The sequence below is a fragment of the Sus scrofa genome, chromosome 14, assembly GCF_000003025.6.
Source record: "Sus scrofa isolate TJ Tabasco breed Duroc chromosome 14, Sscrofa11.1, whole genome shotgun sequence".
Classification (NCBI taxonomy): Eukaryota; Metazoa; Chordata; class Mammalia; order Artiodactyla; family Suidae; genus Sus; species Sus scrofa.
Window position 1 is genome coordinate 141,725,310 of NC_010456.5, and position 19,481 is coordinate 141,744,790.

Consider the following 19,481-nt stretch of genomic DNA (forward strand, 5'->3'; position numbering starts at 1 on the left):
ATTTTGTTTCTACCATATGGACTTCGTAAGTTATAGCATATGACTTCACAAGGGACCTTGAATTAAGAGAGATTACGGCCTTGGATAAGTCAGAAACCCATCTGGTGGTCCATTTGCTGGAGTGGAACTTGAACACTTGTCTGAGGAGACCACTGTGTCTTTCAGTTAACTGGCTATTGGGAACCTATCAGAAAGATGAAAGTGCTACTGAAGACCTTTTTTGAGAGTCTAGCATTATGTATTCTGAGAAGTGAACTGTATGCCTTGGTTCATATCAGTAATGACTGCAGCTCCAGAGGGGATGAGGTTAGGGATAAATCTGGATGTGGATTTGCCTTCCCTGCACTGTCTTAGCTAAAACTGCCATCTGTAGACTTGGTAATTCCTATCCACTGTCATGGTCTTCCACACAGTGTTGTTTCTGATGAGAGAGCTCCCTTGACAACAAGAGTGCTGCAGTGGGCCCAGGCTCTGATGGAGATCACTCGTCCTACCATGCTTCCACTATCCTGAAGCAGCAAGCTTGGTAGAATGGTGGAATGGTCTTTGAAGACTCAGTTAAAGTGCTAGCTAGGTGGCAGTAAAATTCAGGGCTTCCGGAAGGTTGTATGTGTCTGAATCAGTGTCTGAGAGAGAGTGCTGTCTCCTGTAGCCAGCATTCGAAGGCCCAGAAATCATGGGGTGGAAATGGGAATGGTAGCAATTGTCCCCAGTGATCGGCTGGGAAGCTTTGTTTCCTGTTCCCACAACTGTATATTTCACTGGCCTAGAGTCTTAGTCCCACAGGGAGAATTGCTCCCACTGTGAGATACAATAATGATTCCACTGACCTGGAAATTAAAATTGCTGCCCAGACACTTTGGGCTTCTCATGCCTGTGAATCAATAAAGAAGGGATTTACCATGCAGGCTGGCATGATTGGACTTTTTCCCCAGGGTGGAGGTAAGGAAAGTATGTCTGCGCTACAGGAGACACCCTAAGGCTTCTTTAACTATCACCATGCCCTACAATCAGTGCCAACGAAAAATTTCAGTAACTCAAACCAGTAAGTAACAGCCTTCAGGAAGAAAAGTTAGGGTTACCCCACCAAGTAAGAAGCACAACCACCAGAGTTGTTTGATAAAGGCAAAGTAGATACAGAAAGTATGTTGGAAGAAGGTGAAGGTCGTTATAAATACCAGCTGTAGTTCCATGATCAGGTAAAGAAATGGACACACACACAGAAATGAGGGCTGTTGAAGTTTCTGTCTGTCCTGCTATGTCACTGTTCTACCTGAATGGGGGAGCCTTTTAAGAGAAGGAATTTCTTTGTAACTGAATCCACTGTCTGTTAACCCAAAAGCACAGACTTTGACTCCCATCATTGCCCCTGCTTGGATTGATGGATTCCAGTGGATTTGATAAGCACACAATAGTCCAAGGTGACTGACTCCCAGGACACTGAGGATTTCTGACATACTCTGCTTTTGTAACAGTGTCTCAGGTATAGAGTTTGTGCCCATGAAGGTACAAACTACATTTAGGATCCAGTTACATTTCTTTTTCTCAGCTAATCAATGGGGACTGTGGGCATGGAACTGACAGGCTGAGGTTCTGGTTTACATAACCCCTGGGCCTATTGTGAGAAGGTCTCAGTCCTGCATCCCTGTGCCTGGGGGTCCTTGATCATGTCAAGTCCTAGAGATGAGCAGACCCAGAGACTGTAAGCTTAGGGAAGCATTTATTGAGTGCTTGCTGTGGGACTCTGGCTGAGGCCAAGAGGCAGAATGTGGCCCAGAGGTCTTGGGACAGACAATCCCCCACCTAGCACAGACTCAGCTGAGGCAGTTGTACTGAAGTGGTGCCTTTATTTCCTGAAGCCCAGGGTATAAGCGCCAGTGTATGGTGGGTCCTTCTTGCCTAGGAAGACATTAGGCCCTGCTTGATGGGCAGCTCTGGGTCTTTCTCCTCACTGACTCCAAGGGTCTTAGGATTAGCCTGTGGGAGGTCAAGGTCTGAGGTTGAAATCCCCTCACATTCCTTTGCTCACACCCTCCCTGGGATCTGCCCCACCTCACCCCACCACTGCCAGCCTCTGCACCTTTGTCTTGACTGTGTCCCTGTAAGAATGCCTTTCCCTGAAGACCATCTTCTCAGGATTCTGCAGACCCCCTCCTTGCCTTCCCACCCCCAGCTCCTTTCATGAGCTGTCTCTGCTCCCTGCACCCGATTCCAGGGCTCACAGCTTCTCCTGGGCTAGCTCCTTCCTCTTGCTTTCTCTGGCTTTGAGCAGGGACCTGCACCCCAAGCTTTTCCAGCTCTTCTTTCAGCCTGAGGTAGGGTAGGAGATTGGGGAAGGAGAAGGGTAGGATTGTGAAGAGACCAAGAGACAGAGTCTGAGAGGGAGGAGACTCCCTCAGCTACCTTCCCAGTGAGGATTGCAAGGAGGGGCCCTGTGCCCACCTCTGCTTCTTCTGCTGTAGCTGCTGGCACTTTTGTTGTAGCTGCTCCTGGCGCTGGGCAGCAGCCCCCAGGAGCTCCTGGGCCTTCCTGTTCTCCTCTTCAAACAGATGCCTGAAGATGGGGCCATCAGTGCTAGCAGCTCCCTTTCTCTACCCCATCCCACCCTCTCCATCTCTGCCTTACACCACAGCTGCTGCCTCCTGGCTGCGGAGGAAGAGCCCCTCAGTGATGGTTGAGCAGCCCTTGGCTCCAAACTGGGAACACAGACGATGCTTCACATCCTCCAGCTTTGCCTCCACCAACTTCTCTGTAGCAGGAAGGAACAGATGGGCAGGGTAGGGCAGGGCAGGGCAGCGCAGAGTTGATCTGGGCATCCCTTCTCCAGGCCTCACCTTCCTTGAGCAACTGTTCCTTGTTGCTGTCCAGGGCATCAATTTCCAGGGCCAGTTGCTCTGGCTTCTGAGGGGTAGAAAGATGGCCTGTCCACATCTCCCATGTGCTGCAGTGAAGCTGACCAAGATCTGGTCTTCCTTACTTCCTACTACTTTGGCCCTCCATGTATGCCAGGCACAGTCCAGCTTCAGGGCCTTTGCACTGGCCATTCCCTCTGCCTAGAGCTTTCACTCCAGATACCTAGGGTGCTGTGCTATGCTGGAGAGGCTCATGAGGTCATGAGTATTCAGGAATTAAACAAGGTTTGAAATCGGCCCTAGAATGAGTATTTACTACAGGAGATCCTGCAAACAGTACAAATCAAGGTTTTTCTTTTGAGAGTAAGTTACCACCCAGTAATGCAGCTCCTCCTCTTACCATCATGTGACCTCACTGAGCTCTTCCATCTGGACAGTCATTTTCTCTGCCTATTTTCTTGTTTGGGATCCCCAGATGCCTGCCCTGTGTCTGTGATGGCCCCAAATACATATATGGATCTCATTTTTGGGTGAGCCCTCCTTGGTTCATCGGGGTTCCTCATGACCACTTAAGGATACTTGGAGAGCATCAGGGATGGGTGGGCAGGTCTGGTGAAGAGGTCAGCAGCAGGTGGCAATGAGGGTGCTGCACAGCTGCCAGGGTTTGTACGGAACTAGGTGTGGAAGTACAGAGGAAGGAGGCCTGGAGAATTCCATTGGTTTGGGGCCTGGTGCTGCCGGGGGAGATGCGGAAGGTTGAAGGAGTGGCTGAGTGACTCACATGGAATTCCCAGAGGTCCTTATGCTGGCCCATCAGATCCTCCAGCTGTTCTTCAAAATCCAACCTGGAGATCAAGCACATAGGATGAGGGGCCGTGGGCTGAGAGACACCCCTCCCCAACCTTGCACAGCTAGGGCCTTCATGCACAGACCAGGGGGAGCTCACCCATGCTCTTCATGCTGCTGGGAACACCTTCTCCACTTTGACCCTCCAAGCTTCAGCTCGGCCAGCTACTCTTCTAACCTCCATTGCTGGTATAACTCCCACTGACAACCCAGCCCAGCCCATCAGGCTTCAGGTGATGGGCTTTACCTCAGCTTCCTCTGTTTGTTCTTTTCTTCCTCGATCTGGGAATTCAGGGCAGAAATTCGCTCCTTGCATTCCTGCAGCATGGTTTGCTTCCTGGCAAGAGTCAGCGCAGCCCTTCATCATGTTCTCTGAATGTCTCCCTACATTCAGGGGTTGGGGTAGGGCTTCTGCATCCTTCTCTTGAGGTCTGTTCTAGCCTTCTAGATTGAGGTCCATCTCTGTAACTTTGTAGGGGGACATGAGCACATGCCCCCAGGAAATGTCATTGTGAAGATTAGAGAGATCAGTGTGGGTCTGGTCAAATGCACAATCACACAGGTTAACCTCATGTGAATTTCTCTAACAGTTTCAATCTTGGTATGCTAGGGGCTTGGGGCTTCTGGTCACAAGATGAGCAAAATAAGCATTGAGGAGGTAGAGATCAATGCACAAATAGTTGGGTGGATGGAAGGATAATGGATGGAGAGATGGCTGGCTTGATGCCTTAAATGAAGGGACAGATAAGCGAACAAACAGCTGCTGTGGAAAGTATCAAAGGTACAGAATAAAAACCAGCTGAAGGAATTTAACATTCTAGCAAATGAGTGCTTATTCCAGGTGGGTGAGTGAGAGGGTATTCTTAACACTACTGCCCGCTGTTGCAGCCAAGATGGAAAGACCCTTATTTGGCCTCTCCATTTTACAGAGGGAGAAGATGAGAGCTGTGGGTCTAAAACTGATTTCACTTACTTTCTCTACCAGAATGAAGGGGTAGCTTGGAGCAGGGCCCAGGTAGAGGCTCTTACCTCTGTGCCTCACTTTCCTTCTCCTGGCAGTGGAGCCGGAGGATCCTCAGGGTCTCTGCAGAGAGAGGAAGTGAGGGGGCCATGAGAGCTCATCAAGGCATGAGGTTTGGGCAGAGGTAAAAGGGCCAGGTCATGTGGACACCGTATGGGACTGTCATTTACTGTGGTGGAATCCACAGGAGGGGTGCAAGGTGATTCAGGTTTCAAAAGGCTTCTATCACTATAGAGAGTAGGCTTATACAGGTTGGAAAAGGCAAAAACATGAAGACAGAACAGCTATAATTACCTTGCTTTTTGCTCAAGATCTCTTTCAGGCGTACTTTCTCTCCACTCACTGGAAAAAGTAACATGTTCAGGCATCAGGGACCATTCACTGCACCCCTGGGGACCAGGCCTGCGCACGGTCACATGGGCAGTTTCATACAGGCTTACCCCTGACCCCAAATGTGGACCCCCAAGGTGACCCTCTCCTCTCTTGTGCTGACACTCGCTATAAGCACTAGAGTCCTGAAGGTGATAAAGGGTGTCTGTGATGACTTTGTGGGATGCCAGTGTGTTTACATGAAAGGGAGAGAAAAAATAAGAAACACATCACATGAAGTGGGACAAGGACTGTGAAGAAATAACATCAAGCAGTAAGTGGCACGTGCCCAGGCAGGGACAGGGTGCTGTTTTTAGGTAACTGGGGAAGGCCTCTCTGAGCATACTTGAGCTGAGAGCTGAGGATGATGTGAGGCAACAGGAAGTGGTGGTATCTGGGGGGACTGTCTAGCCAAGGCCCTGAGGTAGAGGCATGCTTACAGAGTTTTTCAGGAACCTTCCCACCAACACAGTGGGAGGAGCAGGGATTAGAAGGATCTGAGGTTGAAGGGCAGGAGCCCTTGGTCACAGCCAAGAACGCAGACATCTGGAATACTGTGTTCAAAGCTGCATGACATTGTGTGGACCTCTGGGTGACCGGTGACAAGCTTACATGAGTCAAGTTCCTTTTGCAGGGTCTCCCAGACAGTCCGGGCCTCTCCCAGCTCTTCACTGGCTTTCTTTTTTGCTGTGCCAAAGAGTAAAACATTATTTAAGTGTCTTTTCCTTGCAAATATTTCACATTTGTCTTCAAGTAAACCTAAAGGGGCTCAGGCTTTACAGAGCAGGAAATGGGGCTTCCAGGAGCCTAAGCCCTTCCTGTTAGGTTCAGGTGGCAGCAGGGCCAGGTTAATAAACATGACTATAGCAGTTAGTATTTAGATGGACCAACCCATGCCTCATTTAATGCTCTGCTCTTTCAAAACACTTTGTATATTTTGAACTAGGGGCACCGCATTTTCACTTTACACTGAGTCCTGCAAATCACATAACTTATCCTGGTTGACAAGGCAAGGTCCTGAGCTCACCTTGCTGAACCTCATTAATCCGGTTAATCAGGACCTCAACCTTGGGCTCTAGGCTTCCCGCTGCAGGGAGAAAAGGAGGTTGAGTGACTATGACAGGACAGACAGAGGGAGGTGGATGCCCCTCCAAGGGCTTACATCTTGGGTAGGGGAGACAGGAACAGAGAGAGACAAAGTCAGATTGTGGTAACTGCGGTCAAGAGAAATAGGTAATGGATTAAAAAGTAAAGGAGCAGGACACGCTTCTTCAGATATGGCAAGACCTCTTGAGAGCCCCAAATCAAGTAGGGTGGGGTAGGCCTTGAAGTTCGCTGGGTGGGTGTGAGACAGTGCAAAGGCCTGCCTTGAGGTAGGAACATGGCTGGGAGGTGTCTGGTAAGGAAGCACAGAGGAGCAGATGTGAGGTGGAGGGAAGGGAGGTAAAGGTGAAAAACTGTTTTCAGCAAATCGCAGTGGGAGCCAAATGGATGGTGAGTAAGGGGAGTGTTAGGACAATGTTTTGCATTTTATTGCATTACACTTTAACTTTGAATCATGGGTCATATTTTTAACTCAGAAAATTAAGGTTTAAAAGTAAGAGAAAGCAAATGACTTCATTTCCCAAGTTTGTGAATATGGGGGCTTAGAATTGATTCTACTTCTGCCTGAACCCAAACCTCAGGCTGAGCCTTAGTTACAGAGGAGACGTGACCTTTCTGCAACTTCTTCACCATTTCCATCAAGTCTTCTATTTTTTGTGAGGACTTGGCCTGCCCTGTGGAGACAAAAACCAAACATTTAAGAATCATATAGGTGTGAGAAGCCTGAGGGAAGATCTGACAACCTTGGGCTGGAACTGAGGTGGGTTGAGGGCAGGTTTCCAGCCAAAGTGGTGCTTCTGCTCCTTGACCTTAAGTGGACACTGCACAAGGGATGAATCGGGTCATGGTCAGCTTTTCCTTAAGGATGAAATGACACCACAGATTTCCACTTACTAAAACTCAGGGCAAGGGAAGGAGTGCATGCTTACTACAGATACTGTTCAAGGCTTGGTCAAAGCGCAGGATGTAATAATGAAAGAAAAAAAGGTATTAAAATATTAAAAACTGGAAACAAGGAGTCAGAAGTCACTGTAAACAGCAGATGGCATAATCGTCTATAAAGTTCAAGAGAATATCACCAAAACAAAACAAAACAAATCCCCACAAAAAGACCAAAATACCTCACAAGGAATAGTGAGGAAATTTAATAAGATGTCTCATTTAAATGTATATGAATACAAAACGCTTTCCTACATACAATCATTACTCTGGAGCCTCCTAGAAAACCATTTTGTACTGACTTGCTTATACTCAAATAGGCATTTATTTTTAACTCCCTAATGAACTGGTAGATCTAGGCAATTATTATTAACATCAAAATAAAGATAGACATTATGAGCTATTTGATGTAAAAATACAACATAGGATTCTTGTCAAAAATGACACTAAAACATGTTAAGCCTCTCTATCTAAATAACAATTTGAAGGAAACACAAGGACAGAGGATCATTTTAAATGGCTCCTGTGGATGCAATTAGCAACATCCACACTGGGGAGCTTCACAGGAAAAACAACCCAGTTTAACTTAAATACATTTTTGGGTTATGGGGGAGGGAGAAAGGAAGACCCTTACATACAAAAAGAGATTAAAGACACCTATCACCCAATCTCGATAAATGGATCATATTTGCATCTTGATTCAATCAAATACACTATAGAAGAATATATATATTCTTTTTCAGATTATTTTCCATTACAGATTACAAGATATTGCATATAGTTCCTTGTGCCATACATCAGGTCCTTGTTGTTTAGGTTTTATATTTAGTAGTGTGTATCAGTTAATCTCAGTCCTAATGTATCCCTCCATTCCCCCTCTCCCCTTTGGTAACCGTAAGTTTGTTTTCTATGTCTGTGAGTCTATTTCTGGTTTGTAAATAAGTTCATTTGTATCATCGTTTTAGATTCCACACATAGGTGATATTTGTCTTTGTCTGATTTACTTCATTTAGTATGATTACCTCTAGGTCCATCCATTTTGCTGGAAATGCCATTATTTCATTCTTTTTATGGCTGAGTATTATTCAGTCATGTATATATATGCACCACCTCTTCTTTATCCAGTTATCTGTCCATGGACATTTAGGTTGCTTCCATGTCTTGGCTACTGTAAAAAGTACTGCTGTGACCCTGGGGTGCATATACCATTTCAAATTAGTTTTATTTTTTTCCAGATACATGCCTAGGAGTGGGACTGTTGGATCATATGGTAACCATATTTATAGTTTTTTAAGGAACCTCTCTACTGTTCTCCATAGTGACTGCACCAATTTATATTCCCACCAACAGTGTAGAAGGGTTCCTTTTTTCCACACCCTCTCCAGCATTTATTTGTAGACTATGATAGACATTCTTACTAGTGTGAGGTGATACCTCATTGTAGTTTTCTCTTTCTATATTAGCAATGTTCAGCATCTTTTCATGTGCCTGTGCATTCTTGCATATGCCTAAATTTTTCCATAATAAAGTTTAAGAATAGGACATACAGCTCCTTTATGCCCTTCATCCCAAATCTTCCATTTGCTACTCTTTCTGAACCTTGAGAATGAGTTGCAGATACAATGCTTCATTACCCCGAATATTCTGTTGTGAAGTTCTAAAGTACAGGGACACTCTCCTATATAGTAATAACCTCAGTATAACAATTAAAACTGAGAGAACAACAGTGATAGATATTAACATACAATCCTCAAATGGCATTTTAAAAATGTCCCCTACTTTTACATTTTAAATTTCCACTAGTATTAATTACATATTCTTAGTAGAAAATACAAATATTAAGGTTAAAAATGTTCCTTTACCTCTGCATTGCCCTCAAAATCCAAGTCCCTTCCTTGGAGCCATCAATTAGGAAAGCAGCCTCCAGACATCTTTCTGTGCAACCTACATAGTGCTATAATTATAATTTTTCTTGCTTTTCTCTCATAAAAATATCCTTTTTGAAAATCATGCTGTATCAGTGTAAATACATCTAATAATTTAAAAGTTGACATAGTTACCTTAATTTTAATTCCATTTCTTCCTCATTTCAGAAATCCACTCTACAGGTATTTCCCAGTAGAAATACCTCGGGATTTAGCTGTTCCCTCCCCATGTTTTCCTACCGCCATCTAGGCTCCAGTGACTACGTAGTCCATGCATCTATATGTTTTGTGTGATCCTCCAGGAAAGAGTGAAGTTGTAAAATTCCTAAGTTTCTAAGCCACATGGGATATGGTATTTCACCAGTTATAAGACACTGGTGAAACTGATTAAACATTCATCTAAATATGTTGTCTTATTTGAGAAATTTGGAAGAGCAATACTAAGAGGTTTCTTTAGTACAGTGGTGGCCACGGTAGGTGCTTAAGAAAAGGGAACTATATGCATCTGCCCTGTTTTTCTTTGTCCTTAGCTGAGAGTTGTCACCAGGTGCCACACTGTGCTCCAATCAAGCTTTCTGTGCTGTTTCTTTAATTACTTAGACCTTTATTTTATAAAAACGTTATGGAGCCCTTACCAATGTACCAAAGCTGCACTGGTAACGGCAGGTCTGAAAGTGTCACCAAGACATGTTCATGATTGAATCTTAAGGAGGGAGGTGGGTGAGCCAAGGAGAGCAGAGAGTAAACAAGCTGAGGGATGGGTGTTCCTTGTACAGGTCCCTCCGGTTCTGTGAAACACCGGGGCGAAAACGTCTAAGGAACACTGTTCATCTCTCCTCTACCCCAGGCTGTCCCTGCAGAACTTTTTAACTGAAGGAGCTGCCGTGCTCCCCCACCCGCTTCCTGGTGAGGTGGGAGCCAACACGCGGCGGATCAGTGTCAAGACGAAAGAAAAGGTAATGCCGTGTGGAGCCGTCCGGACCCTCGTCCGGGGGAAAAACTCCCCCGAGGAGAACCACTACGGGGCAGCTGGGAAGGCAGATGTGTGCGGGCTGTGGGACGAGTGACGGGACCGACGCGGGCCCACGGGTGTGGGGGCCCCGGGACCAGATCGAAACCGTGTCCCCTGACTCCTCTGAGCTACTTGAGCAAACGGGGTGGACAGACCAGGCCAACGGGAAGTGCGCGAAGGTCAGGCGAGGCCTGCGGGTGAGTCCCCCGGAGCGCTCCGGGTAGCGCCGCCCAGACCCTTCCAGCGGGGCGACAGTCGTTTTTCCTCACGACCGACCCCGCCCTGAGGAAGAGGCGCCCGCACGCGCTCCCCGCCCGGCCCCTGGCAGCCTGGCTCCCTCCGGAGGCCGGGTCAGAGGCCGCCACCGGGCCCAGCTACCTCCTGCCTCGCCAGCGCGGCCCAGGGCTCCCGCGGACTCCTCGCTCGAAGGCCCCGGCCGCCCCGCCATCTCCTCTCAGGTCGCTGGCTCCCGGCGTCTGGCGCCGCGCCGGGGGCGGGGCGTCCTCTGTGCGCCTGCGCAATGCCCGTTTCCTCGAGCGGGGGCCGCGGGGAGACCGTGGGCTCGCGCCAGTGCGCATGCTTGAGCGTCTGGCCCTGACTCTGCGCAGAGCAGGCGAGGGTCGCGTGCGCTTGGGTTTGCGCTTGGTCGATGGAGGAGCCAGGGGCCTGCGGGCGTGTGGCGGTCTCCTGAGGGTGCGTCCCAGGGGACGCCGCCCGCGCTTCGGGGACAGTGCCAGTGCTTGGCGTGGGGGTCTCAGTTCATTCCTGTCTCTGCACCCGGAAGAGGAATTTCCGGTTTTCCCTCAGACGCGTCCTGGGTGCTTTACAGCAGGGCGGTGAGTTGGCCTCGTCGTGCGCAAATCCTGTTCCAAAACCTCCAGCGTCACGTTTTCCTCACCTGTTGCTCAGGATTCCAGGTGGCAGGAACAACCAGGTGTGAGGAGCAGTTTTGAGTGCTACCTGTGCAAAGCCCTGCCCTAGAGCTGACTTAAGCGTCCTCGATAGGGATAAGGTTACGAAAAGTCACAGAGTAAGCATTAGGATTAAGGCTCAAGGTGTGGGGAGAAATCTTCCGGATGTGTTTTCTAAACCCCAAGGAAACCATAAGGGGCTAGAGGGACCTGGCTCAGCAAGTTAGGCATTAACTGAGAGGACAAGGTGTTGACTTTGGAAAACCGGGTCAGCTCAAGTCAGAAAACTGCTTGAGAAAACACTGATTGTTCCTCAAGATGTTATGCCTAGATAGCTAACACCAGCCTCATTGATGCCCTTTAGAGTAAAGGTCGGAGTTCAAATTCAAGGTGACTGGAGGCCGAGGGCCTTGGGGTGTCTATTTTCTCACATTGTTTACCTTCCTGAGAGCATAATAAAGACGATGAGGCGTCGGCATTCAGGGCTCTTGACGCATGAGGTCTTGCGTCCCCTGGTCCCATCTTTAACTGTACCCTGTCTCTGTGTCTTTCTTTGTTTCCGATGAACATTTCTTAAGCTTTGCAGCACCCGTCCTTCACCTCCACTCACTGAGCTGGTCTCAGCATCAAAGTAAGAGTCTGAGTAGGAGACGAGGGTCAGGGAAAGGGTCAAGAGTCAATGTCAGACGAGAGTCACCTTTCATTTTTAGGGTCAGTATCAAGGTCAGGGAAAGGAGTAGGAATTAGTAGCTGAGCCCATGACCATTGCCACCCTTGACGGTTGTTCAAGTCATGGACTACCAATCCAAACTGGCAAAGTGGGCCATAATCTCCATGTTACTGGGGCTACTTCTTTGATGGTGAACTGACCTGTGCAAGATAAGGGTAGAGCAAAGGTTCAAGTGACCCTTAAAACCCTAACCCATCCTGTTGTACAGACTGCCTGGCCTTAGAGGTTAGAGTCAGGGATAAAGGGGCTGGGGTCAGAGTGTAAGTGAGCAACCATTAGTGAGCGACATTTAGTGGTCCTCTTCAGCCATTGGTCAGCATTGTAGTGAGCCTGTCCCCCCAGCAAGTGACAGTGGCTGACCATTGGCCCCTGCCCCTCCCCTTTCTCAGTATTAAAAGAGCCTGAATTAAGACTGAGGCAAGTCTCAAGACACTAGCCTGCCGTCTTCTCCATCTGCTAGCTTTCTAATTAAAGTAGCTATGCATCGCCCCAACAACTCTTCTTAGAATTCATTGGCCTGAGCAGTACAGTGAGCAGAGCAAACTTGGGTTCGGCAACAGGTTTTGGTGAGCCAGCCAGGAGCCTTGCTGTTTGTGACCAGCTGGCCCCAGTTGGGGAGTTTTCTGGTGAGTTCCTAGCAGCTGCCAGGACCACTTGTCCTGAGCATCTTCCTTTCAAAATTCCCTAAAGTGGCCCTGGCTGCCCCAGCTCTTGGCGGTTGGAGCAAGGAATCGACATTTGGGAGCCACTGGGCTCCATACAGTAGGGTAAGTCACTCCAGTGAAAGAAAAAAATGTAAGAAAGGTAGAACAAAGGAAGAAAGACCTATGAGCTAATGAATAATAGTTGGAAAGGTAAGAAAATAAGTCAATAATTACATATGTAAACAAATATATTCAAAAACACACACCTGCGTGAATATATGAAAAATTGAAGAAGGCTGTCAGCACATGATGGGTCGGGAGCTGAGTGTTTAAAAGCTGTGGCATCGGGTAGGGTGGCCTCAGGGCTCTGAAAGCCTTTGAGAGAGAAATAGCCCACTTGGTAGGGCCCTTCTTGATATTTCAAGAAAGCAGAGGAAGGCAATCCAACCAGTGTGTTGCCCAAGGCCAAAGCTGCCCCCGGGGGCTGCTCAGCCAGAGGGAGGACGAACACCTGAGAGTTGCTGTTAGTGCAGATGACCACAAGACGGTGCCAGGGTACTTTCCAGACCCAAGGGCAAGCTCCAAGGCTGCATGTCGGGGCTCAGCGTTGGGGTTGATGATGTGTTTGTGGGAAACCCCAGCCAGCACCCAGAGATCTGGGGTTGTTTTCCAGGTATCTGGGACTCTCTGCTCTAAGTTGCCTCACGTCAGGCAGAGCACACAGCTGTCCTTTTAGCATTTAATGTGTGTGCATTTGCTGCCTGGCCAGGTGGCAGTGTGTTTATAATGCTTGAGTGATCCACTGGGTTTCAGAGCGCCTTGTGTTCCTCCAGGCCAGGAGCCAGAACCCACACAGCCTCTGTTTTGAATCATGAACTGTCCATTTTCAAGCCCCTGACTGCCAAGGGTTTAGCTCTCTGGATAGAGGCTGGTGCTGATGAATGGATGGTGGACTTCGGTGGCATTGTGGTGGGTGGTTGTGCTAATCCCTGTGCTTTTTCTGCTCATGAGACCTAGTGAAATGTCTTTCTTGCCTTGCCACACGAGTCTCCCTTTACAGTGACCGCTCCAGGGAAGGAGGCCTGACCGAACCCAGGTCTGATGAATTAAGCAGGGTTGATTGATACCAAGAAAGCTCTCAGAGAGTTCCCTCGTGGCTGGCTTCCTTAAGAGTCTGTGGCTATGGTGAGAGTTGCATAGGGAGATCAAACCCTGACTGGGCAACTCCCTGATGTTGCAGGTGGCACCCAAGTAAATGAATCAAGAAAAGTAAATATTTTGAAGAAGGCGATAAATTGATGAAGTCAGTGCATACATATAGATATCCCTACATAGTAGCTAAGTGAATTGACAGAGAAAGGCATGAAAAAGGCTCTTCCGATATGATGCTTGTGGTGGCAGAGGGTTGTGTGTACGAGCCTGGGGTAGTAACAGCCCTGGGGTGGATTCAGTTCCTGGCCAGACAATATCTGCATGCCACAAGTGGGTCCAGAAAAATAAATCAGAGAATAAATCAATGAAGATGTAAGAAATTAATAAATTCATACGCCAGAGATAATCACTCCAGGTAATTATTATGTGAAGGAAGAAAAAAGGCTCCCACAGCACAGTGGGTGGGGTTAGGGTTACAGCAGAGTGGACACAATAGCCTTGGGTAAGTTGGGCTGAGTGCCCCGAGAGATTTTGAGAGAGAAATCCCCCACTTCCTAGGGCACTTCATGGCGTTCAGAGGGAGAGGAAGTCTCAAGGGAAAGCCGCAGGCTTGCCCAACTCCAGTGCAGCCCCAGGAGAGCTGAGCAGACAGGAGGAAGGCAGGCACGAGAGCTGCTGTTAGGGCCGATGTCCACAAGACGGCGTCAGAGTACCTTCCTGCGGACCCATGTGCAGCTCCAAGGCGGCAGGGTCCAGGCTCAGAGATGTGGCTGATGATGCATTTGTCGGAAGCCTCAGCAGCACCCAGAAATTCGGGATTGTTTTCCAGGCACCTGTGACTCTCTGGCCCAAGATGCCTCAGGTCAGGCAAGGACACAGGGGTGTTTCCTTCAGCATTTGATGTGGATTTGCAGCCTGGTCGTGTGTCACAGCAGTGAGAAAGCTTGACAGTTTCGATGGGGTCAGATGGCCTGTTTTTTCTTGAGAGGCAGGAGTCTGGACCCAGATACCGTCTCTAGTGAGCCCTCAGCTGGTAATTGTGATTTTTTTTTTAAAATGATTCCTTTCCCATTGTAGTTGACTTGCAGTGCTCAGTCTACCCTATAGCCAAGTGACCCAGGCTGACATCTCTATCCACACATCCTTTTTGTCCATTTATCCTCCATCATGTTCCATCACAGGTGACTAGATAGCACTGCCTGTGCTATGCAGCAGGATCTCATTGCTTACCCACTCCAGATGCCATAGTTGGCATCTATGAACCCCCAACTCCCAGTCATCCCCACTCCCTCCCCCTCCCCTTTGACAAGTCTGTTCTTCAATTCCATGGGTTTCTTTTCTATGAAAAGGTTTATTTTTACCATTTGTTAGATTTCAGATATAGGTGATATCATATGGTATTTGTTTTTCTCTTTCTGACTTATTTCACTAAGGATGAATGTTCCTTTTCTATCCATGTTGCTGCTGCACATGGCATGATTGTGTTCTTTTTTTATGGCTGAGTAGTATTCCATTGTGTACATGTACCACCTCTTCTTAATCCATTCATCTCTCAGTGGACATTTGGTTGTTTCCATTTCTTGGCTATTGTAACTAGTGCTGCAAGGAATACAGGGGTGCATGTGTCTTTTTCCAGGAATGTTTTGTCTGGCTATATGCCCAATGCTGGGTTTGCTGGGTCAAAATGTCCTTCTATATTTAGTTTTCTGAGGTGCCTGTATACTGTTTTCCATGGTGGTTGTACCCATTTACATTCCCACCGGCAGTGTAGGAGGGTACCCTTTCTCCACACCCTCTCCAGCATTTGCTATTTGTAGACTTACTAATGATGGCCATTCTGACTGGTGTGAGGGGTCCCCCATAGTAGTTTGGATTTGCATTTCTCTAACAATGAAGGATGGTGAACATTTTTTCATGGGCTAGTTGGCCATGTGTATGTCTTGTTTGGATACATTTCTATTTATATCTTTTGCCCATTTTTCAATTGGATTGTTGTCTTATTTGCTGTTGAGTGGAATCAGCTGTTGAGCAGGTAATTTTGAACCCCCCGCCTGACTGGGGTTTGGGATCTGGATAAAGTGCCTACACCTGGTGAATGGAAGGTGGTGAAACGGTGATCTTCTGGGGAGAAGCTGTGCTCCTCCCTGGGCTTTTTCTCTCCAGAGGTCTCCTGAATAAACCTGGTATGTGTTAGGGGCTACACGGGGGTCATTGTTACAATGGCTCTTTCTGCTGACCCGTGGGACCGACCACCTTGCTCAAGCGACATCCTGTTTTCACCACAGGTGCTGGCTTTGCCAAGACTACGAGACTGCCCTCCCATGGGACACCACACACCTCTGGCTTTCCCAAGATGACGAGACCCCCCTACCGTGGGACACCACACACCTCTGGCTTTCCCAAGACTGCGAGACCACCCCCCTATGGGACACCACACACCTCTGGCTTTGTCAAGATTCCGAGACCACCAGAGTCCAGCTGCAGGTGAAAGGTCAACTAACCTTCTCCCCCAGCTTCAGGGAATCAATTTCCCATCCACAGGGTATAAGAAGGCCCCAGCAGAAGTGGGGGGGGGCTGGCTCTTCTCAGGGTCAGTCACCCTCTCCTTTCCCTCTAATAAATTTCCTTCTCTTTGTTGGAACACCTGGCTTTTTCGCTTTTTCTCTGCATTCGCCTTACAGTATGAAGACCTGATGAAAAGCCAGATCTGGTGAATCAAGTCCAATAGTTTGATATAAAGAAAACTCTCCCAGAGATCCCTCCTGGGCCCCTGGGTAAAGGATCTGTCTTTGTCCCTGCGGTGTGTTTAGAATGATCTGAGGCTTGAAATCCGTCGATGGGCTAATAAGTCACATATGCTTCAGGCAGGTTTAATAAAGTAAGAAAAAGAGGAAGAAAAGCAGAAAGAAGGAATGAAAGAGAAAGAATAATGAACGAAAAGAAGAAAGACGTATGAATGAATAAAAGTAGGAAAGATAAGAAAATAAATCAACATTTACATGTATACACACCTACATTCATAAATACATAAGTGTATGGACACATGAAAAGTTGATGAAGGCTGTCATGACGTGATGGGTGGGGACCTGAGTCTTTGAACTGCCTGGCGTGAGGTAGCTTGGCCTCAGTGCTCTGAAAGGTTTTGAGGGAAAAGCCCACTTTGTAGGGCACTTCCACGTATAGAAAAAGGCAGAGGAAGGAAATCCAACCAGCATATTGCCCAAGGCCAATGAAGCCCCGGGGGTCTGCTGAGCCTGGGAGTTGCTGTTAGAGCAGAGTCCACAAGATGGCGCCAGAGTATATTCTGGACCCTCGTGCAGCTCCATTGCTCCATAGCCAAGCTCAGAGTTGGGGTTGATGATGTGTTTGGTGGAAACCCCAGCAAGAACCCAGTGGTTTGGGGTATTTTCTGGGCACCTGGGTCTCTCTGCTCAATGATGCCTCATGTCAAGCAGGGGACACAGGTGTCCTTCAGCATTTGATGCGGTTGGGAGTCACAGTGGTACGAAATCTTGACAGATTCAGTGAGATCAGATTGCTTGTTTTTTCTCCAGGAGCTGGAGGGAATGGAGGCCTGACAGAAATCAGGTCCGATGAAGCAGGGTTCTTTGATACCAAGAAAGCTCTCAGGGAGATCCCTCATGACTGTGTTTCTTAGGAGTCTGTCTTGTCACTGCTGTGGCTGTGGTCAGATCTGCATTGGGAGGTCCAACCCTGGCCAGACAACATCCCAGTGTCAAAGGCAGCACCCAAATAAATTTATAAATAAAAACAGATATTGAAAAGAATGAGCTCAATTGAGAAAGATGTCAATACACACAGATACAAATTTCTACAGTGTAGCTAAGGGAATCGAGAGAGAAGGATAGAATAAGAATTTGTGACATTATCCCTGTGGTGGAGGAAGGGGTTAAATACAAGCCTGAGGTAGTAACAGCAGTGGCATGGATTAAGGTACTGGCCAGACAGTATCTGTTTGCCCCAGGTGGGTTGAGAAAAATAAACAGGTATGTAAAAAAAATAAAAGGGTGAATATAGAAAGAAATCCATAGAACATAGGTCATCACATCAGGTTGGATGTCACACTGCAAATAAATCTTGACAGGTTCAACAGAGGTTGCCTGTTTTTTGTTTTTTATCTTCTTTTCTCGAGAAGCCGGACTCTGGACCCAGACCCCTTCCCTGGGGAATGCCGAGCTGGTCCTTTTGGGTTGGAATTTCTTATCATGCTTGGTTACCGTCAGAAATGATTTACAGTGCTCTGTCTCTTTAACAGCAGCGAGATTTAGTGGAACGTGTGTATACAAAACCTTTCTCTCCCACTATCCTCCAACTTGTTCCAAAACAAAGCGTCAGACACAGTTAGCTGCCTGTGCTCTAGTGCTGGACCTCATGGCTTACCCACCCCACAGGCAAGGCTCTGCATCTCTCACCCCACAAATCCCAGACCTTCCCACGTGCTTGCCCTCCACTCTGGCATCCTCAAGTCTGTTATCCAGTCCTGGAGTTAATTTTCTGTCAAAAGGTTCATATGTGCCATAGGTTAGATGCCAGATAGAAGGGGGAGCCGAAGGTATGTGTCCTTCTCTTTCAGGCATAAGTCACTTCATATGAGCGTTTCTCCTTCCATCACTGTGGTAGCAGGTGGCATATTCTGTTCTTGTTCGTGGCTGAATCGAATTCCATTGCGTACAGGTAACGCTGCTTCTGAATCCATTCATCTGTCGATGAGCATTGTGTGCGTGTCCATGTCTGGGCTCTGGTGGATAGTGTTGCCATGAACCTAGCGGGGCCTCTGCCTTCCGCAAAGAGCATGGGTCCAGATCCAGGCCCAGGTGTGGGACTTCTGGGTCATAGGGTCGTTCTCTATTTCTCTGTGGCATCGGACTCCATCCCTCATGTGCACGGGGGTGGTACCCATTTCCATTCCCAGCCACCCTGGAGGAGCTCACGCCTCTCCACACCCTCTCCAGGAGTTAGTCTTTGCAGACTTCCTCCTGATGGCCACTGGGACAGGTGGGCCTTGGTCCCACCGAGGAGATTGGCTTGGCCCTTCTCTGCTGAGGCATGATGGGGATCCTTGGTTCCGCTGCCTGCTGCCCTCTGTGGAGCTGGTGGTTGGAGAAAAGCCGCCTCAGGTCTTCTGCTCAAGTTTCAGAGGTGTTGTTGTTGGGATGGGTCCCCAGCTGCTGGGTTGTGTCCCTTGTTGAGCTGGTCCTTTGGAAACCCTGGACTGACCTTGGCTTTGGGTTCCAGATCAAGGGCGTGCGGGTTGTGCGTGGATGGTGGTAAAATGCTCCTACTTGGGGGAGCAGCTGGGCCCATCGCTGGGCTTCTCTCAAGAGATCTCCTGAAATGCTGTCTTCTTCTTTCCTTGGGAGCCCCCTCTTCTACCCGCCCCCTCCCCCTCCGTATACACCTGGTAGGAAGACCGGATCCAAAGCCAGGTCGTGTGAACTCGGGCTGGTAGATGGATGCTAAGAACGCTCTCCCAGAGATAACTCCTGGCCCGCTGGGTACAAGGGCTCACCTTGTCGCTGGAGTGGGGTGGGGTGGGGTGGGGAACCCCCGTGGCTTGAAAACCGTGGAAAGGGTAGACAACCGAAACACGCTTCGGGTGGGGTCGATCAAATGAGAACGAATGTGGCAGAGAGAAAAGGGGTTGTGGGAAGGCAGCAAGCGTGCACAAAACAAACAAGGCTGTCTTGGGGGAAGGAAGGCATACCAGGGCGCCAGTGAAGACTAAGTCACAGTTCCCTCTACCTAGAGCGATATTCATAAAGAAAGAAGGACAGGACCCTATGACCAAGGAAGAAGGTTGTCAGGACCTGATGGGTCGGGAGCTGCGTGTTTGAAAGGAGTGGCCTGGGGGCACGTTGGCCTCGGGGCTCTGAAATCCTTTGAGAGAGAAATAGCCCACTTGGCAGGGCACTTCTTGGGTCGGAAAGCAAGCGGGGGTGGGGGTGGGGAGGAAAT

At 48.3% G+C, this 19,481-nt stretch overlaps 1 protein-coding gene and 1 long non-coding RNA gene across 6 annotated transcripts in view; one reads left to right on the forward strand and one right to left on the reverse strand.

Annotated features, from left to right (window-relative positions):
* The window catches only part of LOC100514924, a 28,325-nt gene extending 12,179 nt beyond the window's left edge, over nucleotides 1-16,146 (forward strand). For 2 of the 3 annotated variants that reach the window (XR_002338896.1, XR_002338897.1), the window contains exons 5-6: nucleotides 9,904-10,012; nucleotides 15,791-16,146. This is a non-coding gene — a long non-coding RNA (uncharacterized LOC100514924). Of the gene's footprint in view, nucleotides 1-9,832; nucleotides 10,013-15,790 lie in introns of all 3 variants that reach the window. The other variant, XR_002338898.1, reaches the window with a different exon arrangement.
* On the reverse strand, nucleotides 1,399-12,521 carry SYCE1 (synaptonemal complex central element protein 1). Of its 3 annotated transcripts, XM_021073972.1 has the most exons (13): nucleotides 10,447-10,567; nucleotides 6,804-6,866; nucleotides 6,116-6,175; nucleotides 5,701-5,775; nucleotides 5,014-5,061; nucleotides 4,728-4,782; nucleotides 3,946-4,035; nucleotides 3,634-3,697; nucleotides 2,835-2,901; nucleotides 2,626-2,749; nucleotides 2,443-2,553; nucleotides 2,223-2,310; nucleotides 1,399-1,977 (listed from the first exon to the last, which is right to left on the reverse strand). In XM_021073972.1, the coding sequence occupies exons 1-13, from the start codon at nucleotides 10,514-10,516 to the stop codon at nucleotides 1,900-1,902; spliced, it is 993 nt and encodes a 330-aa protein (XP_020929631.1). In that variant the 5' UTR covers nucleotides 10,517-10,567; the 3' UTR covers nucleotides 1,399-1,899. The 3 variants fall into 3 exon arrangements, with proteins under 3 accessions (XP_020929631.1, XP_020929632.1, XP_020929630.1); XM_021073973.1 differs by lacking the exon at nucleotides 2,223-2,310; XM_021073971.1 differs by lacking the exon at nucleotides 1,399-1,977 and having other exon boundaries at nucleotides 2,092-2,310; nucleotides 10,447-12,521.

Excerpts from the sequence above, each read along its gene's own strand:
- SYCE1 (XM_021073971.1), bottom strand. The coding sequence starts at position 10,516 with ATGGCGGGGCGGCCGGGGCCTTCGAGCGAGGAGTCCGCGGGAGCCCTG. Across the intron at positions 3,698-3,945 it reads AACAAACAGAGGAAGCTGAG|GTTGGATTTTGAAGAACAGC; the intron begins GTAAAGCCCATC and ends CTTGATCTCCAG. Across the intron at positions 2,750-2,834 it reads GGAACAGTTGCTCAAGGAAG|AGAAGTTGGTGGAGGCAAAG; the intron begins GTGAGGCCTGGA and ends TTCCTGCTACAG.